The sequence below is a fragment of the Cetorhinus maximus genome, chromosome 5 (assembly GCF_964194155.1).
Source record: "Cetorhinus maximus chromosome 5, sCetMax3.hap1.1, whole genome shotgun sequence".
In the NCBI taxonomy this organism is placed as follows: domain Eukaryota; kingdom Metazoa; phylum Chordata; class Chondrichthyes; order Lamniformes; family Cetorhinidae; genus Cetorhinus; species Cetorhinus maximus.
The window spans coordinates 127,433,425-127,459,743 of NC_135883.1; the positions used below are offsets into that span (position 1 = coordinate 127,433,425).

Below are 26,319 nucleotides of genomic sequence, written 5' to 3' on the forward strand. Positions count from 1 at the left end.
GCTTTGCTGAACATGTCTGTTCAGTCCACAAGCATGAACCTCTTCTGTTTTCTACCATAGCAAACCTTTCTTTTGTTCCTTACTTTGCTCCCCTTCCTCCTCCTCGCTGCTGTATTTGCTTAAAACCTGTTACATCTCCAACGTTTCCCAGTTCTGGGAAAGTGTCATCAACTCTGTTTTTCTCTCCACTTAGACTGCCTGACCCTCTCCATCCCATGACTTCCCCATACCTCTGCATATCCCTTCCGTCCCCTGCCTCTTCCTTGCGCCTATTGCACTCACACCGTTGTTGCTCCCTACCCCCTCCTCCATCTCAACCATCCCGCTCTTCCCCATCTCCTGCTTTCCCCTGCTCCTCTTCCCTCTGCCCCCTCTCTCTCCCCCTTTGAATTTCACATGTTTGTCCTTATTCCAAGCAAGCTGTCAGGATGATCCTAAGTTCAATCATCGTTTTTACAATGACTTGACCCCGATGAGGTAAGTTGCGGTGACAGCTGCGGCCAGTGGTGTTGTGAAAAAATAAATGTGAGTAAGCGATTCGATGTTGTAGCCTACTTCCGTTAAACACCTATATTGTACCAGCATGGAACTTGAAGTAATATTCATATGTATTAACAAAAATACAATTTTTGTTGAATTAAGCGGACTTTAAAAAAAAATCCTCAATTAGAAATCTCCTCCATTATCTCCTCACAAATCTCCTCAAATATCCTGTTAGGAGGCTGAGGCCAGATAAATATTTGTCCTGAAGAAATTGTCCAAATTTAGCTAGAGTTTTTATTTTTTGTGCAATTGAGCATATTATTCTTTGTTTTCTGATTTATAGTAGAAATGTCAGATCCATTGCATGCAAGGCAGATGATCAAATTTTAGCATTCTGAAAATTAACTGTCCATAAAACAGCAATCTTCTCCTGCCCCTTAAATCTGGAGTTGGACCTGTTTCCCAGATTCCCAAAGGAAATTATTTTTCCTGCTGCACAGCAGAAGCACTGAGCACTCATAAATTCTGAGTTGACCTTTGTTCAAAGCCAATTTCTTTAATATTGTATAGTTGAATAATCAGCTGAACCTGTGGATGAGACCTTTTTTTAATGGATTACAGGAAGGCCTTGGCCTTCCCAGCTAGGAACCCAGCACAAATTCCCCAAACCTTTTTGTGCTTGTTGCATTAACTGGTCAATTTGTGGAACATCTAATTGTAATTAAAATTATATCCTGCCCCAAATGAAACCCATACCTTGAGTGCAACCAGGCACATTTAAAGCAATTTATTTTGAAGGATATGGTAACGTTGAAGGCAATATGGAATATAAAGTTAATTTTCTTAAATTTATCTCTCAAATTAAGGAGCTAGAGAGAAACTTGGAGCTGAGCAACCACAGCTTACTTAGGCAAGTGACCTCTGAGCGGAAGAAGACGCATGTGGCTCAGGAAAATGTTCAAAATCTCCAGGAGACAATCCAGCATCTTAATTCTAAACTAAAGGTACTTTGCCTTATGAAGGCTTTGTCAAATGGAGGAAATTTCTTCTGGCCAGTTAGCAGCAATATATAACAGGCATTATTCAAATAATAAATGAAAGTTGTTGTATTGAGGTATTGTTAACATGCTGGAAAACCTTGATTTCTTCAGTAAAGTTGTTAGCTGTCCAGTCAGAATAAATTTAATATTATTGTTAAAATATATAGACAAATTAAAGTTATTCTAATGCAAATTTTGCACTGAAAAAGCATCCATGCTTCAAATCAATTTTCATAAATAATGTAGGGAGTATTTGGAGAAAAATTGTGATTGTAATTCATTTAATATGATGAATTTATGTTTACTAATTACTATTTTAATTTTTCAAACTATTTATTATTTGCAAGTATTTCTGATCAAGATGTACTCTAAGCCTTTGTAAACATCACTGTGATCTTGGGCCAGGGGAAAGCTGCAAATGAGCGTGGAATTTTTAAAAAGTCCATTGTCAGTTATATATCCAGATGCTTACAACTCCCTGTAATTAAAATGAGTTGTCATTCTAATTGAATGGTTAAGACAAAAAGGAGTATTTCAGACACTGTATTACATACAACACTGACAACAGAAAGTAACTGCTGAAGAAAATGTAGGGAAAAGATAATATGCAGAAAGATAACTAGCCTGGACTGATCTAATCACTCGAGGGTAGTTTACTTTTAACATTAAAGCTGAGATCCCCAGTAACTCAGTTAGTACATTCACTGCTCTTTGTGAAGCTTAGCTGTATATCCCAAGAAAACAAGACCTGGTCAGAAACTGTTCTAAATCAGCTGATCCTAGCCAAGGTGCCTGTAGTAACGTGATAGTCGGGCTAGTGAGAAGAATATGTAGGCTGAGATTTGGCTGTTTCTTCTAAAATGTGAAAATAGTTAATTTTTTTCATATTTATTCACAGGAGAAGAAAAAGGAGCTAGACGTAAAGAATATTTATGCCAACCGCATACTCAAAGCATCACCAAAGAAAGATACAGAAAGCGTATCTAAGAAGAAAGGTATTTTTTTCCTTGTTGCTAAAACTGCTTTTGGTCCTGTCAAGTCCAACATTGAGTTGAATGTGAAAGTTGTGTGCATTTTATAAAACGTAACCTTTCATATAGAGTTTAAGTAATGTCAAGTGCAGCTTTGTTCATTTAGATGCAAGCAGCAAATAAAAAAGTACTTTTTTGTAAGTCATCCATTCTGAGAAATTAGTAAATTTATATGATCTAAAAATCAGAACACTAGATCTTTTTCAAGACATTTATTGCATATTGTCTTGTAATTTTACTCATTAGAATTGGGACCAAATACTGCTGTGCAAGGGTTAACTTCAATAACAAACCGACCTACAAAACTTAGAAAAACTAATAGATGCTTCATAAAAAGCTGTCAACTCAACAAAAAACCTGAGAAACGGCCCTGAATGCAGGCTACTGTGTTAAGCTGACTGAAAAAGCTAAATTTATTTTGATTACATTCATTAAGAATAGTCAACAAGGATTTGTTAGGGGAAGGTTGTGTCTGACTAACTTGATTAAGTATATTTTTCTAAGGAGGTAACAACGAGGATTGATGTGGGTGACGTTGTTTGATGTAGCCTAAATGGATTTTAGCAAGACCTTTTGTGGAAATGTAAGTTGTGAGGGGGACACAGAGAGGCTGAAAAGAGATATAGACAGGTTAGGTGAGTGGGCAACAAGATGGGAGATGGATTATAAAGTGGGAAAGAATGAAGTTATTCACTTTGGTTGTAAGAATAGAAAAGCAGAATATGTTTTAAAAGGCATGAAACTTGTAAATTTTGATGTTAAGAGAAACTTAGGTGTACCCTTACAAGGAACTCAGAAAGTTTGTATGCAGGTACAGCAATAAATTAGGAAGGCAAGTGGCATGTTTGCCTTTATTGCAAGGGGATTGGAGAACAAGAATAAAGGAGTCTTACTACAATTGTACAGAGCTTTGGTGAGACCACACCTAGAGTACTGTGTGCAGTTTTGGTCTCCATATTAAGGAAGGATTGGAGGCAGTATTACTGCATTGGAGGCAATACAGTGAAGGTTCACTAGATTGCTCCCTGGGATGAGAGGGTTGTCCTATGATGAGAGGCTGAAGGAATTCTCTGGAAGAATGAAAGCTGATCTTATTGAAACACACAAGATTCTGAAGGGACTTGACAGGATAGATACTGAGAGGTTGTTACTGCTGGCTGGGGAATCTAGAACACGGGCACAATCTCAGGATAAAGGCTAATCGTTTAGGACTGAGATGAGAAATTTATTCACTCAAAAGTGTTGTGAAACTTTGGGATTCTCCACATCAGAGGGTTGTCGATGCCCTGTCATTGACTATATTTAAGGCTGAACAGATCTTTGAGAAATCAAGTGATATGAGGAGCAGGCAGGAAAGTGGAGTTGATTCCCAAGATCAGCCATGATCGTATTGAATGGTGGAACTGGTTCGACGAGCCTCATGATTTATTCCTGCTCCTATTTCTTGTGTTCTTCTATTGTTTTGACGAGGTCTCCCATAGCAGACTGACCATAAAAGTAAGAGCCCATGGGAACCAAGGGCAATTGACAAGTTGGATTCAAAATTGGCTCAGTGGCAGGAAGCATTGGGTAGTGGTTGCAAGTGTTTTTGTGACTAGAAGCCTGTTTCCATTGAGGTTCTACAGGGCTCTGTACTGGGTCCCTCACTTTGTCTGGTATATCTCAATGATTCAGACTTAAATGTAGGGGTCATGATTAAGGAGTTTGCAGTTGATGCAAAAATTGCCCGAGTGATTGATAGTGAAGAGGAAAGCTGTAAACTGCAGGAAGATTTATTGGACTGGTCAGGTGGGCAGAAAAGTGGCAAATGGTATTCAATACGGAAGTGTGTGAGGTAATGCATATGGGGAAGAAAAGCAAGGCAGGGAATATCCAATAAATAATAGAATAATGAAAAAAAAGGGGACCTTGAAGTGCATGTCTCCAGATGCTTGAAGTTAGCAGGACAGGTAGATAAGTTGGTTAGGAAGACATATAGGATTTTTTCCTTTAGCTAAGGCAGAGACTGTAAGAGCAGAGAGCTTATGCTAGAAGTATTCAAAATATTAGTTAGGTTACAACTAGAGTAGTGTGTCCAGATCTAATCACCGCATTACTTGAATAGACACCTGAAGTGCGGTAACCTACAAGGCTACAGACCAAGAGCTGGAAAGTGGCATTAAGCTGTTTCTCAGTCAGCAGGAACATGATGAGTAAATTTCTAACAATTTCAGCACTTTAATATTTTTGAATTGCATTCCGCAGTTGTTTGTTTATCTGTGAAAACTAAAACCTAATGGCTTCAATAATGATATACGAAAAAAAGTAATTACCATGGGAGTTCAATGGGACATTTCAGGGTGTATTGTCGATTGGAGTCGGGCACTACTGTCAAATGTGTAATAAAGTGGGGTAGAAGAAACCTGAGAGAGGTATCTGCAACTAATGGTGAATTGGAGAGGGGAAAAGTTGGTCGACAGTGGCTGGGTTAAACTATGACAGCGACTAGCAAGGAGGGGGGTTGAGGTTGGTGGTGGTGTTTCACAGCAGTGGTGGGTAATGGAGATGGTCTTGAAATTTTACTCATCAGGAGGATGGGATTGAAATCTTATCTATTGGGGCGAAGTGAAAGACAACCCATGAAGTGGGGAGTTTTGAGGGCTCTAAACGTACTCCCATTTGGGGATAGTTGAGAATTGAAAACTTCGTGAGTGCGTTTGAAGGCATTATTCTTGCTCAATGATGGTGTAGGAGTTGAAATATTTTTAACATGGAGGGGCATTGAAACCTGCAGTTTTTCTCAATGGAGTGAGCTCAGCGCTATTATGATTAGTGCATCTCTGCATATATGCAGGTACGATAGCTGAATGAAGCAGTTTCCCTCATTGTTGTGTGTGCAATCTCTAAATATAAAATTAAGTGCTAACACTACCAGCTGACAATGAGGCAGACTTGTCCTATCTACTAGCCAAAAATTAATTCTCTGCAAGCTTCAAATTAATTAATTAACCAGTTTTTCAGATTTTATTTCATATACTGTTTAATCATTTTTTAAAAAAACGTAAAATGGATTTATCTAATATCTATATAAAATGATTAAATAGGGCCTCTGTTGTGCAAGGCCATTATGGAGGGAAAACCAAAATGGCCACTTTCTGGATTAAACTGGATTTTAAATAACTGAAGATTGTTACTCCAATGTGCAGTGCCAGAAAAGATTGACTCATTTAAATAAATAATAAAAACTTAACCTATTTTGTTATTGCTTGTTTCTCTGTACACTTTAGCTACAGTGCCCAACACTGTGAAAGGAGTGCAGACCGAAGAGTACTACTTACCTTTAGAGTTCCCAACTCCACCCCTGGCTTTTAGTGGTGAAGAAGAACTGAGGAAAAAAGAAGAGTATTCACAAAAGGTATGCTTTTTTTTTAATGCATGTGCTTTCTACAAAATGTTTGAGGACAATGGCGTATCACTCCAGTAGGTTATATTTGATGGCAAAGTCTAATGATGATAGAAAAGCTAGACATTGATGTTACAATGCAGATAGCTAGGCAGTGAAGGATGGAACACTGGAGACCACATTGCATATTGTGCATCTCTCACCATCAACACCTCTTTCATTCCGCTGCTATATATGTGAGCATAGATGAACTCTCAATTTTTGCCTGCCACCTAAATACAATTCAACACTCAATTGATAAATAATTAACTGCCAGAAGCTCTAATTTTCTGTATTTTTACCTTCACTGAAGGTGGACAGAGGTAATGTTTTCACCCCTGTTTTTTAGTTTGTTTGTAAACAATATATCTCAAAAACTAATGGACAGATTTCAATGAAGCGCGATTTCAGGTTATGGCCCAAGGAAGAGCCCAAAGGAATTATGCTGTTTTAAGAGCACAGATCCTGGGGTAGTCTAGACAGAGCCCTTTAATGTGGGAGTTGGGTTATCAAGAAAGATGTTTATGCCAAAAGGCGAAATATTGACTTTTGCATGATGGAATTCCACCTTTTTAATTTTTCTTCTGAACTCCGTCTCCCCTTGGCCACTACAGCCTTCAATACGGCCAAAGTGAGGAGAAGAGAATCTCAGAAAGCCTGGAAAACCTCTGTCAGTAACAAGATGTGGGAGCTGTCACTCAGCCTCACGCCTGGATCTGGCTGCTGTCCACGCAGACAGGGCCAAGGTTCTTGGCTGACGTTTCAACTTTTCGCAGTGACAGCGCCTGGATGAGTTTGCATGGTGTTGTTTTGAAGGGAGGTTGAGAAATGGTGAAAATTTGCAGGTGCTGGTTTATGGAAGGGTTGGGGGTCTGGATCTGGTGCCGTTAAAGGAGTCGCTGGTTAATGGAAGGGCTTCAGGGCCCCCATAAAGATGTAGCTGTCTGGTAAACAGCTTCAATCAGAGTAAAGAGCCCTGAGAACGGCTCTGGAGAGGCTCAAACAGCTCCATGAATTTCTCATCATCTGGATGCAGCAGGTAACTTAGAGTCATAGAGGTCTATAGCACAGAAAAAGGCTCTTCGGCCCATCAAGCCTGCACCGGCCAAACAAGTACCTTAATCCCATTTTCCTGCACTAGGCCCATAGCCTTGTATGCCATGGCATGCAAGTGCTCATCCAAATACTTCTTAAATGTTATGAGGAACTTGACAATTATTTTGGGCACTCCATTTTAGAATAATTTTACATTTCCAGGCCTGATGCTTTTCAGACAGTTTGGACATCATCTTGCACCCTGAGCATCAGATTTGCTTGTTCCCTTTGGACCTTACTGTGTAGTTTGTGTTTTCAGTTCTGATGATTGTGCTGAATGTTAAGGCTTCTATGAGAGTCGAACTCTCCTGCACATTAGACAAGTTGCTATTTACGAGCTGTTTGCTCGTGGCACTTCAGCTCAGTACTGTGATTCTCAGAACATGTGAAATTGCTGTTCACCAGGCCCTGCAATCAGCTGTGAGATGTTCCTAGTAGTTGATAGTATTATATCATTTGATTTGCCCTCGTGTTCATCCTGATATGCTTGCCCTTCCAGTTTGGCATACAACTTGTTATTTGGTAATCTTGAACCATCCATGTAACTGACATAGCCTGAGCAACATAACTGTTCTCTTATCAGCATTACTACAATGCAGGCAGTTTTGGCGCATTTAAAGATATCTCAATTGCAGGAGGTATGATCAGTAAGTTCGCAGATGACACGGAAATTGGTGGTGTGGTAAATAAAGAGGAGGAAAACCTTAGACTACAGGATGATATAGACGGACTGGTGAGATGGGAAGAACAATGGTGAGATGGGAAGAACAATGGTAAATGGAATTTAATCCTGGAAAGTATGAGGTGATGCATTTTGGGAGAACTAACAAGGCAAGGGGGTACACGATGAATAGTAGGACCCTAGGAAGTACAGAGGATCAGAGGGACTTTGGTGTGCATGTCCAGAGATCCTTGAAGGCAGCAGGACAGGTAGATAATGTGTTTAAGAAGGCATATGGGATACTTGCCTTTATTATTCGAGGCATTGAATACAAGAGCAGGGAAGTTATGATGGAGCTGAATAAAACATGAGCTAGGCCACATCTGGAGTACTGGGTGCAGTTCTGGTCGCCACACTATAGGAAGGATGTGATTGCATTAAAGAGGGTGCATAGGAGATTCACCAGGATGTTGCCTGGACTGGAGCGTTTCAGCTATGAAAAGTGACTGGATAGGCTGGGGTTGTTTTCCTCAGAGCAGAAGGCTGAGAGGGGACCTGATTGAGATATACAAAATTATGAAGGGCATAGATAGAGTAGATAGGAAGAAACCTTTCCCCTTATTGGAGGGGTTAATAACCAGGAGGCATAGATTTAAGGTAAGGGACATGAGGTTTAGAGGGGCTTTGGGGAAATATTTTTTCACCCTGAGGGTGGGGGTTTCTGGGACTCACTGCCTGATAGGGTGGTAGAGAGTAGAACCCTCACAACATTTAAGAAATATTTAGATGAACACTTGAAATGCCATAGCATACAAGGCTACAGGCCAAGTGCTGGAAAATGGGATTAGAGTAGATAGGGGCTTGATGATCGGCGTGGACACGATGGGCCAAAGGGCCTCTTTCCATGCTGTAAAACTCTGACTATGCTAATTTGTCCTGCTGTTAAATAGACATAAAAGAAAGCAAGATTTACAAGGAAAGCACATCCAGTCAACATAACAGTTGCTTTCAATTTTTCTTCTGAAACCTTTTTCCAGCTTCCAGGGGTAATTGAGTGTGAATCTAACATCTTAACCCAATTATCAACTGTAACCATCTGTAATCCACAAGTCACTCATCTATATTCCCAGCAGCATGTTTCACATTGTATCTGATCATTGGAGTTCTTATTGTTGACAATCCCTGTTCATACACTTTATCAAAAAAAATGCGTTGTGAGCAATGGTAGTTGCTAATTTTTTAGTCATGTTCTGTGATTGCAAATTTTTGACACTCTAATGTCTACATTATCAATGCCTTTCATGGTTTTTTTCAAAGATCTAAATTTTAACATTTCTCAAATTCAATAGTAAAGAAATTTTAGCTCAGTTATTTATATGAACATTACGCTGTTGGGTTGCAGTTGTTCAGAACTAATACAAAATAAGGGAAAGAAATTGCACATCTCTTGGGGTTTATAATTATTTTTATAAAAATATTTTGTTGCAGTAAACAACCACTAAAAGTGCATTGCTGTTTAATAATTTGTTCAGATTTAACCTTCAACCGCAGTTCCAACCAATACATTTGTGTATTTTCTTCATTTTAATTACATTTTATTCCCTTTATTTTGTTTTTCTCACCAACTTTTCCCTGCTAGTTTTTCTTTTTCCCTTGAGGGCATTGGCATTTTATCGGAGTAGGGTTCTTGTGATGCCATTCATCATTGTGTACTCATCTCCATAAGCTTTGACAGTTTCATGAGGCTCTTCCTGCATCATCGTTGAGCCCAATCTTTTCCTCATTTGATGTTTATTCATGCACACACACACATTGAGGTCACTGGATAGGGAGTAGGAGTCCTGATTAATCCCTAATCCAGGAATGCTGAGGCCAATCACTCTGCCTTCTGCTGCTGATCTGGCTAAGAATAGCTAACGGCACAGACAGGAAATTAATTCCAGAGGCTTCCTAGTCTGCAGAGCTCACCTACTTACTGAAGAAACTCTTTACATTGGGGGATGCTTATTAGTTCATCCTATTCTGTGCTCCGTTTCTCAAGAATAAAATGGGCAAGCCTCTACAATACTTTTGCTCAGCCAGCTGCTAATAGGTTTGAGATTGATTCAACATGACTCTTCCTGTTGGATAGTATTGTGCCATATGGGAAACTTGTGGGTGTCAGCCTGCATAGTTGACATCATAAACTAAAGCATTGACATATTGTATTGTTTCACTGGCCTTTTAGGTAGATTTTCAGATGTAGAATTTTCTTTGCAAAATTATTTATAACTTATTTGTCAGACTTGCAGCATAAAAATGTTATTTAATATCATTGGACCTTCTGTGCTGGTAGTGTTCATGGTGAGTCAGAGGTTTTTTGTAATCAAAACGAGAGATTGAATGGATGAAAAGAAGGATTAGAGAGCTAAACAGATGGACATTAGGGAATTGAGAGAGAGGGAGATCCAGGGAAGAGAGAAATGTTGGAGACAGAAAGAGAGAAATTATCCAAACGGGGACTATCAGTTTGAATTGACAGATTGTAACTGCAGAGAACAGAGAAACAGTAGAGAGATGAAGAAAAGTAATGTCAGGATAAAGTGAGATTGAGGATTAGAGACAGATTTTGTGCAGAGATAAATTGTAGAAACAGATTGTTGGGCAGAGCAAAATACTGCAGATGCTGGAAATCTGAAATAAAAACAAAGTGCTGGAAGTAGTCAGCAGATCATAGGACTTGGGAGCAGGAGTAGGTCATTCAACCCTTCGAACCTACTCCGCCATTCAATAAGGTCATGGCTGATCTGATTGTGGTCTCAACTCCACTTTCTTGTCTGGCTCCCATAACCCTCGACTCCCTTGTGTATCAAAAATCTGTCTAACATTGCCTTTAATAAATTCAATGACCCAGTCTTCACTACTCTCTGGGGAAGAGAATTCAACATACTAACAACCCTCCGAGAGAAGAAATTTCTCATTTTCTCAGTCTGAAAAGGGAGATCTCTTGTTCTTTAACTGCGTTCCTGAGTTTTATTCTACTCCACTTGAAAACACCCTCCTGGTACCTAACCTGTCAAGTCCCCTCAGGATCTTATATGTTTCAATAAGATCGCCTCTCATTCTTCCAAACCCCAATGGGTATGGGTCCAACCTGTTCAACCTTTCTTCATAGGATAAGCCCCTTATCCCAGGAATGAGTTGAGTGAACCTTCTGAATACTGCTTCTAATGCAATTATATATATTTTTTTCAAATAAGGAGACCAAAACTGTACACACCAGTCCAGATGTGGTCTCACCAAGGTCCTGTACAGCTGCAGTAAAACTTCTGTCTACTTTTATATTCTATTCCTCTTGAAATAAGCAGCAACATTCCGTTTACCTTCCTGATCACTTGCTGTACCTGCATACTAACTTTTTGTGATTCAACATACCTTTTCTACACACCTCAAACCCAGCAGCAGAAGACCAGTATTGTATGGGGTATTTCTATTACCTTTGCCCATACCTATCTCTGTGGCTTACAATTCCTCTCAGATATTCTTGAAAGAAGGTGATCAATCCTGTCTCAACTGCTTTAACTGGGGGTCTGTTCCACAGGTTGAACAGTGTTTTGTGCCAGAAGGCATTTGATAAAGTGCCACGTCAAAGATTATTATGGAAAATAAAAGCTCATGGTGTAAGAGGTAACATATTGGCATGGATAGAAGATTGGCTAGCTAACAGGAAAGAGAGAGTAGGCATAAAGGCAAAATACTGGGGATGCTGGACATCTGAAACTGAAACAAAAAATGCTGGAAAAACTCAGCAGGTCTGACAGCATCTGTGGAGAGATAGACTGAGTTAGCATTTCGAGTCCGTATGACTCTTCAGAACTGGACTCTTCTTCAGAGTAGGCATAAATTAGTCATTTTCTGGTTGGCAAGATGTAACGAGTGGTTTACCATAGGGATCAGTGCTGAAGCCTCATCTTTTTAAAATTTACATAAATGACTTGGATGAAGGGACCACGGTTGCCAAAATTTGCTGATTACACAAAGATAGGTAGGAAAGTAAGTTGTGAAGAGGACATAAGGAGGCTACAAAAGGCTATAGATAGATTAATTGAGTGGGCAAAGATCTGAAAAATGGAGTATAATGTGGGAAAATGTGACATTGTCCATTTTGGCAGGAAGAATAAAAAAGCAGCTTATTACCTAAATGATGAGAGATTGCAGAGCTCTGAGATGCAGAGGGATCCGGGTGTTCTAGTGCATGAATTGCAAAAGGTTCGTATGCAGGTATAGCAAATAATTAGGAAAGCTAATAGAATGTTATAGTTTATTATGAGGGAATTGAATACCAAAGCAGGGAGGTTATGCTTCAGTTATACAGGGCATTGGCGAGACCACATCTAGGGTACTGTGTACAGTATTGGCCTCCTTATTTAAGAAAGGATGTAAAAGCATTGGAGGCAGTTCAGAAAAGATTTGCTAGACTAATTCCTGGAATAGGAACGTTGTCTTATGTGGAAAGGTCGGACAGGCTAGGCTTGTATCCGCTGGAGTTTAGAAGAGTAAGAGGTGACTTAATTGAAACATATAAGATCCTGAGGGATCTTGACAGCATGGATGTGGAAAGGATGACCCCTCTTGTGGCAGAATCTAGACCTAGGAGTCACTGTTTAAAAATAAAGATCACTCATTTAAGACGGAGATGAGGAGAATTTTTTTCTCTTGAGGGTTGAGTGTCTTTGGAGCTCTTCCTCAAAAGGCAATGGAAGCAGAGTCTTTGATTATGTTTAAGGCAGAGGTAGACAGATTCTTGATAAGGAAAGGAGTGAAAGGTTGTCAGGGTAGGCGGGAATATGGAGTTGAGGTTACAATCAGATCAGCCATGATCTTACTGAATGGTGGAGCAGGGTCGAGGGGCCTATTCCTGCCCCTAATTTGTTTGTTCGTATGTATGAAACCTGCTTTATCCACCATTTCGATCTTTTTGTCTAATTTTCTCTCTCCTACTCTGCATGAACCCGAATGTCCTCTGTGAGCCATGGGTCCCAGATTCCCCATCCCCACTCAATATTAGACCCAGCAGTGATAAATGATAATTAGGTTTTCACACTAAAACTTTGGAAATAGAAAGAAGGAAGCTCTCATTTGAGTGTTGTTGTCAAATGGGAAGGATTTGGTTCAGCACACGCCACTGGCCACTAACCTCAACTTTTCTCTCCTTCTGAAGATGGTGTGTTACATTAGGCAACAGTTCGACAAATGATATAGCAGCTTTCCGATACATCACTCATGAACCTCCTTTATGCATAAATCAAAATAAGAACTGGAAAAAAGTTGTTCACACATGACACTAAAACAGCAGGCACAGTAAATAGTTCTGAGGATGAAAGGAAACTGTAGCAGACTACTGATACAATGTTGATTGAGCAAAAAGATAGCCAATAGCATTCAATGTTAGTAAATGTGTGACAAATAAAAAGTACTAATTATCTTTTGAATGCGGGTGATGGCGGGTTAGCTGGCTACTGTGGAAGGGCAGAGGGGTTTGGGAATAGACCATATGACATAGGAGCAGAAATTAGGCCATTCGGCCCATCGAGTCTGCTCCACAATTCAATCATGGCTGATAAGTTTCTCAACCCTATTCTCCCGCCTCCTCCCCGTAACCTTTGTCACCTTACCAATCAAGAACCTATCTATCTCGGTCTTAAATACACTCAATGACCTGGCCTCCACAGCCTTCTGTGGCAATGAATTCCATAGATTCACCACTCTCTGGCTAAAGAAGTTTCTCCTCATCTCTGTTCTAAAAGGTCTTCCCTTTACTCTGAGGCTGTGCCCTCAGGTCCTAGTCTCTCCTAATGGAAACATCTTCCCCATGTCCACTCTATCCAGGCCTTTCAGTATTCTGTAAGTTTCAATCAGATCCCCCCCTCATCCTTCTAAACTCCATTGAGTATAGACCCAGAGTCCTCAAATGTTCCTCATATGTTAAGCCTTTCATTCCTGGGATCGTTCTTGTGTACCTCCTCTGGACCCTCTCCAGGGCCAGAACATCCTTCCTGAGATACGGGGCCCAAAATTGCTCACAATATTCTAAATGTGGTCTGACCAGAGCCTTATAATGCCTCAGCAGCACATCCCTGCTTTTATATTCTAATTTAGGTTCAAAGACATTAAAAGTAGTATCTCAAGTGGATAAGGCCCTTTAAAAAAAGCTAACCGAATACTGGGCAGGATTTTCCCGTCAGCGAGTGGGAGGCGGGGCCCACTCGCCGACGTGTAAAGTGACCCATTTAAATTTTCAGGTAGGCGGGGGCTCAGCAAAATCAGCTGTGTGCCCGCCAACCTGTCAATGGCCAATTGAGGCCATTGACAGTGTCTTTGAAGTAATTAATGGACCTGCCCGTCCAACCTTAAGGTTGGCAGGCATGCCAGGAGCTCTGGCGGGCGTTAGAAAAAGCACAAAACCTTATCTATGGGCGGGATGAGGTTTCATGTAGGCTTTTAAAAATTTAATTAAAGTTTTTAAAAAAGTTATGGACATGTCCCAGCTCATGTGACAGAGTCACATGAGGGGACATGTCAGGGATTTTTTTTTCTATTTTTAACAATTTGTACAGTAGAGGTGATCTCCCTGAGGCAGCACTTAGCCTCAGGGAGATGAGTGCACTCTTTCGTGCGCATGTGCGAAAAAGCGCACTCTCAGGTTTAGGGATTCCCCCCGCCCGCATAGGGAGCACACACTTCCGTGCAGACATCACACTGGGCGGGCCTTAATTGGCCCACCCACGTAAAATGGCAGCGCGCCCCCAATCAGGGCGCCGATCGGAGGTGCGCCTCTGCACTCCTGCACTTCAACTCCCCCTACCCTCCCCCCTCCGATGGGGGGAAAATCCTGCCCACTGGATTTTATGGCAAGCCTTAGAGCATATAAAAGTCGATACTGTGAATCTACTTAAAGCCTTAGACCACAGAGTACCGTGTTCAGTTTCACAGCCCTTTGGAGTTTTAGCTCCACACAAAAGGAAGGATGTTGAGGCAATGTAGAGGATACAGCACAGGTCAGGCAGCATCTGTGGAGAGAAACAGAGTGAACGTTCTGATGAACTGATTTTATTATTGTTGGACAGAGAGGTTTTAAGAGACAGAATGGGGTGGGCATTAGTAGAACAAAGCCAGAAAATGAGGTTAAGTCAGAGTGAGAGAAACAGAAAAAAGGAATTGCTGAACAGTAAAAGAAACATACAGGGCACAGATAGAAAGATTGTAACAAAAGACAAACAGAACGTTTAGCACAGAATGAAAGATTATAGGAGAAGCACACAATCCAAGAGGACAGCACAAACCAGAGGCAAAGACAGAGCAGTCACAGATACATCATCATCTGGAAGACGAGGGAAGAGACACAGCAGAGTAAGAGATTAATTAGGCCACAAGGACACAAATACAAAGATAGCCACAGATAGAAACACAAAAGGAGCACACAAAGGTCAAGGACATTTATAATGCAGCAAAACAAGACTGCTAAGAGAAAATACATCTTTGAGGAAGAGACATAAATGCTGAGCTCGCAGCAATACAATTAGGATACAATCATCAGGTGACTAGAGCTGTGAATAATATCACAGGAGCTCTACTAGTATATTAATGTATATTAAATATAAATAATCTGAGAAAAGGAGGAAGTTGGCCTGAGATAAAGCAATAGCAAGTGGTTCAGGACTATTTCTTGCATTTACTGACCTGTTCTTTTAAATAAACGATTGGCTGTTTCTCTGTGACTTGGGAGTGGTGGGAAAGAAAGAGGAGGTCACTATCTGGATAACTATCTCCCTTGGACTCTATACACGTCACCGACAATGAATGATGACTTGTTTCCCTCACCAGCCCTCTGCCCCGCTTTCAATACCATCTGTGTATGCTCTTGGAAAAAAAATCTCACCCCTGTTTCTTACATGGAAATGCACATGGAAGAGTAGCAGCCAATTTAGTCTCTTGAATCTGCTCTGCCTTTCAATTAGGCCATGGCTGATCTGTAGGCTCAGTTCCATTTGCTCACTTTTGCTCCATATATTTTGACACCCTTAACTGGAAAAAAATATCAATCTGAATCTTGAAAACTCAAATTGGCCCAGAATCTACAGTCTTTGATGGAAGACAGTTCCAGATTTCTACCACTAAGATAAAAGCAAAATACTGTGGATGCTGGAAATCTAGAACAAAAACAAAAATACCTGGAAAAACTCAGCAGGTCTGACAGCATCTGCGGAGAGGGATACAGTTGACGTTTCGAGTCTGGATGACCCTTCATCAGAACTAAGAGAGATAGAAATGAGATGGAATATAAGCTGGTAGAAAGGGGTGGGACAGGAGTTGTCCCACTCCCTTCTACCAGCTTATATTTCATCTCGTTTCTATCTCTCTTAGTTCTGATGAAGGGTCATCCGGACTCTAAACGTCAACTGTATCCCTCTCCGCAGATGCTGTCAGACCTGCGGAGTTTTTCCAGGTAGTTTTGTTTTTGTTCCAGATTTTTACCACCCTTCGTGTGGAAAACATGCTTCCTGATCTCACTCTTAAATGAGCTGGCACTATTTTTAAGATATTATGCCTTTGTTCTTGCTTCCCCCCCACTGGAGGAAATAATTTCTCAGTACCTAATCTGTTGAATCCTTTTATCATCTTAAACACCTTGATCAGATCATCCCTCAATCTTCTGTACTCAATTCAAGCCAGGCTTATGCAATCTGTCTTCATAATTTAACTCTCTAAGTCCCGGTATCATTGCAGTGAACCCCCGCTAAGGCTTCCTGAGGCACGGTGCCACAAGTTCAAGGCAGTAATCCAGATGGGGTCTGACCTAGGTTCTGTACAACTGATTCATAACTAACTTTTTGTATTTCAACCTATTTGAGATAAAGGTCAACATTCCAATTAGCCTGTTGGTTACTTTTTATATCTGGCTACAATTTATTAATGATTTGGATCCTTGGATCCCAAACCTCTCTGCAGCTTTACAGTTCCTAATTTCAAACAGAGCCACCCTTTTTTGGTATATATCCTGCAGCATTACCGCCAACTCTTTGTCATAATTCCTCATGTTTCTACCATTATGATTACCCACTTTTTCCCTCTGCACTCCAATCTCTCCTTCAGTAATAGATGATGTGCTTTAAGGGCTGCTGCATTGCTCCAGCTAGGTGTGCAACGAGTAAACTAAAAGACTTCTAAGTTTAATCTTTATCTACAAGTTATCTTTAACTTGCAGCCTAATGAAATTGGTTGCGGACATATCCACCAGAAAATTAGCCCAAACCAACCCAGCCTCAGCTCAGCTGTCCCTGCAAATTGCTCAGGTCAACCTCATTTTTGATAGCAGGAAGCTATGGCTCATAGTTGTGTTTAATCATATTATTGCAAAGCATTACTTTCTAAGCACTTGGGACGTTTTGCTGCATTAAAGGTGTTACATAAATGCAAGTTTTTAATGCTTTTAGCCAAGTTATAATCCTGATATTAAGCTTGTCGTCGGTTGTTTAGGGGGAAGAATTGTGGATCAAAACATTTTCAAATAGTACTGTGGACAATTTTATTAGTTCCCTTTCTTTTAGTGTGATATTTTCCTGAGCGATCTTTCAACATTGTATTTTTTTATCAGCATAATTCTCAGTGGTGATTACATTCCCAACCTACTCAGCTCTGATTTAGTGCAATTTTATTTTTAGCCAAATTGTGCAGTTAAACCGCAAGCAGACTTACCATTTTCAATTCATTAGATTGAGATCAATTTGTTTAAACCATAGCAAATGTAATCTGTGTTTTTTGGATGTGCATGGCATCCTTTATCTTGAAAAATTATTACTGTTAAATTTTTAATTAATTCTGCCTGCCCCAGTGAATCGATGTAAGCTTGCATGCAGCGCCACACAAATACATTTCTTCCCTGTTATTCTTCATCCCTTTAGTCGCTGCTGCATTCCTACAACTGAACAATGTAGCCCAAGATCAAATCTATCTCATACTTTGGCTGACCCACCAGCAGTCCTGAATCGTCTTTCCACTTTATACCCTTGCTGTAAAATGAGGGAGAGGGAGAGATCCCTTCCAAGGAGAAATGCTGAATTTGTCTGTTGAAATTGAGATCATTCTGCGACATCTATGTGAATGAGACTGACCTTGCTGGATATTTTTAAATGTCTCTTTCTTCCTCTTCACCATAACCCATCTGAGGCTCAGATTTGATTTTGGGCAGGAATTAAAAACCAAGTAACAGTTTAAAAGATAATATGTATTTGGCGTTTAGGACCGGAATTGTATTTGTTTATATTGTTTGGGATCTTTTTATTTCTACTTTCCAACTAGTTTTCAGTATTTTGCCATTTTCAAAATTATAACCTTTTCTTGCCTTATTTTATGGACTTGTTCTTTATTATTTTGTTTCATTTACCTGTTTCTCTTATGTCTGTGGTTCACAAGATGGCACACCACAAGCCTCTACCATCTCAACTGCTTTTTCATAATATTACTAAATTCCCTACACGTGAAAAACTGCCAGCCAGTCCTGCCATAAATAAATTGTCTCATTGCTAAGGAAACACTGCCTTTGCTCTACCTCCTTTCTCTCTCTCTCTCATTTTCTCCAGACTAGAAATAGATTCCTATTGTGTCTAACCATGATTGTGCTTTTTATGTTTAAAATTGGCCTAAATAAAGGAGAGGATTTTGGCATTGGTGGATAGATCTGTATTTTGTATGATCAGTGCATCCAGTGATTGTAATGATTTGAATAAAGGAAAATAAATCTAAATTTAAATTTGTATGTAGCTGGCATTATAGAGGGTTTTGAGATTGCTGTTCAGCTTCAGCGTGAAAAAGATTCCAACAGCAGTACTGTTCTAGGCAGTAGGATGTGATTCAGTGTCCAGTTGCTGATGTTTGTGACAGCGTTGTGTATCTAAATGTGTTCAGGCTGGAAGGCACTGTTAGAAACTAGGAACTTTAGGGCAAACAAGTGATGATAGGCTGGCAGATTTGATAACCACAAGTGTGTCTGGGCTTCAAACTCTAGGCCCTTTGGCTGATAGTTGATTACTACCTTGATAGTTTTGCATCAGACAGATATTCATCTAAAATGTCTTCAATGGAGTTTACAGCTGAAATAGTCTTGACGAAAAACAAAATATTCAAAAGTTAATAATACAGCTGGAGCTGATTCTATTTAACCCAGAATGCTGAAAGAAATTCAGGATGAAGCATGAGAACCACTGTCTCAAATATTCAGTAACTCATTTGTTTATTAGATATTAATTATGTTTAATTGTATGCAGGTCATGGGCATTAGCTGGAGATTCATTTGCGTCCATATAAACAGTGGTTGTTGAGTTAGGAGATCTATGCTTGTAATCTGTAAATAAGTGCACCAAAATTCATTATTTAAGAGATAATATTATAGTGATATGTAAGATAATAAGCGGAATAGAGGAGATAAATCAGTAAATTTAGATTTTGGGATTATTAAAAGATGTAACTAGAGGAGATGTGAATGGCAGAAGTAGGAACAACTGCCATCGAAAGCAAGAATAAGAGAGAAGTGAGAGAAAAAAATGAAAACCTGCAAAGAAAAGGAAACAAAATGAGGGAAGAGATTATGGTCCAAAATTGTTGAACTCAGTGTTGAGTCCGGAATCTAATCAAAAGATGAGATGCTGTTACTTCAGCATACGTTGAACTTCATTGGAAAACTGCAGGAGGCCGAGGACAGAGAGATCAGCATAAGAGAAAGATGTCAAATTAAAATGACAGGTGACCATAAGGTCAGGGTCATGCTTGCGGACTGAACGGAGGTGTTCAGCAAACCATCACTCAATCTGTGTTTGACTTCCCCAGTGTAGAGCAGATTACGTCGTAACCACAATCTTCACCCGGATTATTACTTTTCTGTGTTTTTGAAAGCAACTGTTTCACCTGAGGTTCTGCCAATCTTGCACTTGATCAGGTTTCTATAAAATGTGAGTGCTGCCTGCTGGTTTATTTTATTGTTTTATTAGTTTATATTTTTGTCTCTTTTCGCAATCTCTAGGAAACTAGACAGCACTTCACCCAATAGTAAAGGTGAAATTGGAGAATAATTACAAACTTTTACACAGTTTCTCATTGGATCAAAAAGTTAGAACATGAATGCATTGTGCCATCTTTGGATTTTTAATACTATAAATAATACTTGTTATAATAAATTTCTTACAGACACAAGAGCACCATGAGTGTGAGACCCTGGAATGGACTGATTGTCCAAGACGAGACAAGGAACTAAAAGAACATGAGCGAGACTCCGAAGAAGTGCTGAAACGAGAACATGAGCAACACAGGTTGGAGTTAAAAGCTCAAAAGCTGAAAGAAAGTAAGAGTATAAATGTTATTTTATTGATGCTATCACTGCAAAATAAATGGACAGAGGAAATGTCCATTACCTAGAGATCAGCATTCAGTAAAACATGTTGGTTTACTGTTCTCTGCTCTTTCATCTAAAGTTTTAAAAATTAATTCACAATATTCGCAGTAAAACTCCATCTTAATGTTCCAGTTGCTGTCTTCACTCAAAATAAGTTCGTATTCCTGGCTTTCTGACTTTCCAACAGTTATTCAACATGTTCTTTTCCCAAAATTGCCTTGTAACTTGTGTGAATCCTCCTTTCCATTTCTCTTCTGTGTTGATGGTGCAATTGCTGGCTCGCAAAGAGAAAGCTTATGTTTTTGGCTAACTGTTCTTAACTCTAATCGTGATGGTATTTGTAAAGAACCTCCTGCATTGCTTAGTTCTATTGTACCATTGTGGGCAATATTAAGTTTTTATCACTGCTAGATTGTTTCTATCATCACTCTAATCCCAACAGTATTCCACCATCATCCTTAAAATAAATACTTTTATATTTATCTCTGTCTTATGCCATTTATTCATTCTTTCAGTTTGCATTATCTTTCCTTCTTAGAAATTTGTTAATGATCACCTTATTCCTAAGAAAGGTAATCCAAACTGCCTTTCAGACTATTTATTTGTTCTTAAAATATTATTGACAATAACTATTATCTTTTAATCTATACTTACTGAAGTTCATGGAAGGTGCAAATGGCCCTCAAATTATCAAATTTTTAAAAGTTCTGACTTAATCCAAATTTGTCAGTATGGTTTTCAGCATGTCTATTTTGCTTATGGTAATGTGATAAACAGTACCTCTCAAGTTTAGCCTTGAACACTTCCATGAATCATCTTTCATTGCCTTGGACATCTCCAAAGCCTTAGATAGTGTCTGGTTCTGTGCGGTTCTAAACTAATTGCCACATGATCTTTTGGCAATGTCATTTTCAAGGCTATCTAGTTATCTTTCGCATTGCTTTGTACTATAGCTAATTTTTGATTCAATCTAAATTAACTAGGATTTCCCAGAGCTCTGTCCCCTCATCCGCTCAGTTTATATTTATCGGTGATCATTCTTCATCAAGTCCTGCTTACTCTGTTGTTGATGATTCCACTCTGCTCCATTCAGATCACTGGTCCTTAGTGCATACAATCTCCAATCATGTCTTTAACTATGTATCTCAAACAGTAGAAGACAAGGCAAAGTAAAGCTTAGTCAAACTGCACAATGTTCTGATCAGACCATACCTTGAGGACTGTGACCAGTTCTGGTCATGGACACATGAGGGAGTCACTGAGGCATTGAAGGTGACAGAAAGGGAAGCTTGGTGCCTGACCTCTAGTATTAAAGGCCTGAGCTATAGGGGAGGACTGGAGAAGCTTGGGCTTTTCGGTCTTGAAAGGAGGCGCCTGAAAGATAATGTTCTAGTGATATGTAAAATAGTAAACAGTATAGAAAAGATAAATTAGTAAATTTTAATTTTGAGAGTAGGAATAAGGTTAAAACTAGTAAAGGACAAATTTAGGATGAATAATAATTTCTTCTTCACACAGAGTGATCTATCCATGGAATGGATTTCCAAAGAGAGCAGCAGAGATCAGAATTCTGAAATCATTTAAGAAATAGCTGGTATACTGAGGTGTTCTTCCTGTTTGGATAAACTTAGGACAAATTACTTTCCTCATCCACAGCTAAGATTTTACAGTATAGTTGTTGAATCTCTGAAGCTTCATCTTCTCCTTACCCATTGGGACAGTTCATGCTAACTAACCAACATTCTCATTAATGACTCCACCTATAGTTCTCATTTTGAACAAAGAACTTGTGCCTTATCACTTTCTTGGGACATCCCAAAACATTTCGCAGCCACTGATTTAATTTTGAAGCACAGTAATTGTTGTTATGTGACCAAATCTGGTAGCCAATTTGTGGGCAGAAGGATTCTACAGACAACAAATGAATGATCAATCATTTAATTTTTAGGGCTGTTGGTTAAGGCAGGGGTACTCAACCAGAGTCAATGAAAATATTTCCAGGGGTTCTCTAATACTAATCAAAAATACACTATAATTGCACACTGCCATTTTCACCATCCAACACACTAGTAAAATCTACCTGTTCACCTGATTTTTTTTTTGCCTGCTTTTGGCCACCGTCTCCTTTGCCCGACTGCCCATATGTGGTGGTATGCACAAGGACTGTAGTATGGCTGATATTTGTCAACTTTATTTGTGGCATGTACACACCGTGCGGTAGCATGTTAGCAGTGTCAGAACCAGACGGCAGTCCTAGAAGGAGCGGGTAAGGCAAGTGAAGTGGGCCTCAGCAGCACAATAGTTTGGTGCAAAGCTTAAGTTTGAGACCAGTATCTGGGCTTTGATTCACAGACAATTCGACCACAATCGTGGGAGGGAATGAGCAGTTAGAAGCATTTCGGGACAATGGTGGGCGTCAGGTTTATCATCAAGGAGTGAGGCAGATTGCAGTTCTTTGCAAAACACCCCTGTGTTTAATCATCAGTTGCATCTACAGTAAGTCACATGTTTAAGCCAGTGTGAGTGACTCACTCCTAATGCTTGGGTTTCACAGGTTTCTTAGTTCCATCACTTTATAACTTTACAGTTCCTCTGAAGCTCCTTTCTTGGGGAAGGAGAGAGATCATTGTGCTTTTAAGATCCCACATACAAGCAGGTACAAACAAGGCAGCAAAATACTGTGGTTAAAAATTGTGTTGTTTTAAAGGGGGTGTGTGGATGGAGGAGCCTCAGTGGCAAAAAAGTTGAGAACCCCTGGGTTAAGGGAAGAATGATGGCCAGGGCAGCAACAAGTTGCATTTAAATAGTGCCTTTAGAGTCATAGAGGCCTACAGCACAGAAAAAGGCCCTTCGGCCTATCGAGTCTGCGCTGGTCAAACAAGTACCTAACTATTCTAATCCCATTTTCCAGCACTAGGCCCATAGCCTTGTATGCCAAGGCATCACAAGTGCACATCCAAATACTTCTTAAATGTTATGAGGGTTTCTGTCTCTACCATCCTTTCAGGCAGTGAGTTCCAGATTCCCACCACCCCCTGGGTGAAAAAAATTCTTCCTCACATACCCCTCTAAACCTCCTGCCCCTTACCTTAAATCTATGCCCCCTGGTTATTGATCCCTCCACCAAGGGGAAAAGTTCCTTCCTGTCTGCCCTATCTATGCCCCTCAATTTTATACACCTCAATCATTTCCCCCCTCAATCTCCTCTGCTCGAGGGAAAATAACCCCAGTCTATCCAATCTCTCCTCATAACTAAAACTCCCAGCCCTGGCAAATCTCCTCTGCACTCTCTCTAGTGCAGTCACGGCCTTCCTATAATGCCGATTCCAGAACTGCACGCAATACTCTAGCTGTGGCCTAACCAGTGTTTTATACAGCTCCAGCTTAACCTCCTTGCTCTTCTATTCTATGCCTCAGCTAATAAAGGCAAGTAACCCATATGTCTTCTTAACCACCTTATCTACCTGTCCCGCTACCATAAGACATAGGAGCAGAAATTGGGCCATTCGCCCCATTGAGTCTGCTCCGCCATTCAATCTTGGCTGATAAATTTCTCAACCCCATTCTCCCGCCTTTTCCCCGTAACCTTTGATCCCCTTACCAATCAAGAACCTATCTATATTGGTCTTAAATACACTCAATGACCTGGCCTCCACCGCCTTCTGTGGCAATGAATTCCATAGATTCACCACTCTCTGACTAAAGAAGTTTCTCCTCATCTCTGTTCTAAAAGGTCTTCCCTTTACTCTGAGGCTGTGCCCTCAGGTCCTAGTCTCTCCTACTAATGAAAACATCTTCCCCACGTCCACTCTATCCAGGCCTCTCAGTATTCTGTAAGTTTCAATCGGATCCCCCCTCATCCTTCTAAACTCCATTGAGTATAGACCCAGTCCTCAAACGTTCCTCATATGTTAAGCCTTTCATTCCTGGGATCGTTCTCGTGAACCTCCTCTGGACCCTCTCCAGGACCAGCACATCCTTCCTGAGATATGGGGCCCAAAATTGCTCACAATATTCTAAATGTGGTCTGACCAGAGCCTTATAAAGCCTCAGCAGCACATCCCTGCTTTTATATTCTAGTCCTTTCGAAATAAATGCCAACATTGCATTTGCCTTCCTAACTACCGACTCAACCTGCAAGTTAACCTTAAGAGAATCCTGGACTAGGACTCCCAAGGCCCTTTGCACTCCAGATTTCTGAATTCTCTCTCCATCTAGAAAATAGTCTATGCCTCTGTTTTTCCTACCAAAGTGCATGACCTCACACTTCCTCACGTTGCATTCCATCTGCCACTTCTTTGCCTATTCTCCTAACCTGTCTAAATCCTTCTGCAGCCTCCCCGCCTCCTCAATACTACCTGTCCCTCCACCTATCTTTGTATCATCTGCAAACTTAGCCAGAATGCCCTTGGTTCCTTCATCTAGATCATTAATGTATAAAGTGAAAAGTTGTGGCCCCAACACTGACCCCTGCGGAACTCCACTAGTCACCGGCCGCCATCCTGAGAAGGACCCCCTTATCCCCATTCTCTGCCTCCTGCCAGACAGCCAATCTTCTATCCATGCTAGTACCTTACCTCTAACATCATGGGCTCTTATCTTACTGAGCAGCTTCTTGTGTGGCACCTTGTCAAAGGCCTTCTGGAAGTCCAAGTAGATAACATCCATTGGCTCTCCTTTGTCTAATCCACTCGTTACCTCGTCAAAGAATTCTAACAGATTTGTCAGGCATGATACAAAATACAAAAAGGCAAAATACCTTAAGGGACCGGTGGACATGCGCACCAAGGTCCCTCTGATCCTTGGTAATTCCCAGGGTCCTACCATTCATTGTGTATTCCCGTGCCTTGTTTGTCCTGCCCAAGTGCATCACCTCACACTTATCTGGATTAAATTCCATTTGCCACTGATCAGCCCATCTGACCAGCCCATCTATAGCCCCCTGTAATCTAAGGCTATCCTCCTCACTATTTACCACCCCACCAATTTTCATGTCATCCGCAAACTTACTGATCAACCCTCCTACATTCAAGTCTAAATCGTTTATATATACCACAAACAGCAAGGGATCCAACACCGATCCCTGTGGAACCCCACTGGACATAGGCATCCAGTCACAAAAACACCCCTCGACCATCACCCTCTGTTTTCTGCCACTCAGCCAGTTCTGGATCCAAATTGCCTTGGATCCCATGGGCTCCTAATTTGTTTCTCTAGATTTGTTGGTCCCACCCTTTGTCTTTACTGGAATATGTTGGCCCTGTACTCTCCCTATTTCCTTTGGTATAGTAAAACATTCCAAGGTGCTTTGCAGGGACACGGGTTGAACTCCCTGCTCCTGATCAAATAATGGTATTGAGCCCCTTTCACCTGCGTTCTTCATGTTAGTTTCATTCAAAATTTTAAAGAAAGCAAATAATTTGATGAGAAAATGCAATGATCTGAATGTAGTCTGTGGATTTTGCATTTCTGGTTGTTGTATTCTTTTTATTGTTTTATTTGATATGTAACCTACGTACCACCTGCATGCTCATAGTCTTGCTGCTCAGTTACAGTGACAGAGAGCACTATACTGTTTGTGATCTTTTGCCTAAATCATTATTTTCACTAGACAAAAAACATTCACACCTGAAAATAATTTTTATGGTTGATGGTTACGAGTTATTTTTACCCTACTTGAACTTTGTAGTGCCAAATTTAAGAGAGATTTGCTTGTGTTTTTGTCTCCCTTGTCAACAATGGAAGTCCTTCCACTTTTTAAAAAAAATGAAATATATCATAAAATAACCAACTTGTTTGGATTTGGACTTGTAGCATGGATGCACCAGTATTTCAGTGTGTTTTTTATACAGTATATAGCAATACAAATAGTATAAAATTGCATCCAACAAGTTTTTTTCTGCTTTAAAAAAAATTGTTAAAAATTGCTCAGCAAAAGAGAGACATGTCACCATCTAAGACCATTGCTAACATGTTTCTTTAAAATAAATTGCCCCCATAATAAAAGTTACATTTATTCATCTTTTACAGGAGGCCGTTGCTCTGCACCAGCCATTTATCTGAGCTGTCACTTCTGCTGCTATCCTAAATATACAAATAATGATTAAAATAAAATCTGCTTGCACAACCATGTTGCAAAATTCACAGCATGCATGTGCAGGTGT

General features: G+C 40.2%; 1 protein-coding gene across 1 annotated transcript in view; it reads left to right on the forward strand.

The window, feature by feature from the left end:
• lca5 (lebercilin LCA5) overlaps window positions 1-26,319 on the forward strand; it is a 121,526-nt gene that overhangs the window by 58,271 nt on the left and 36,936 nt on the right. Inside the window, exons 4-7 of the mRNA XM_078542471.1 lie at window positions 1,350-1,487; window positions 2,422-2,518; window positions 5,821-5,948; window positions 19,951-20,104. Coding sequence (XP_078398597.1) covers window positions 1,350-1,487; window positions 2,422-2,518; window positions 5,821-5,948; window positions 19,951-20,104 — 517 coding nt within the window. The remainder of the gene's footprint in view (window positions 1-1,349; window positions 1,488-2,421; window positions 2,519-5,820; window positions 5,949-19,950; window positions 20,105-26,319) is intronic.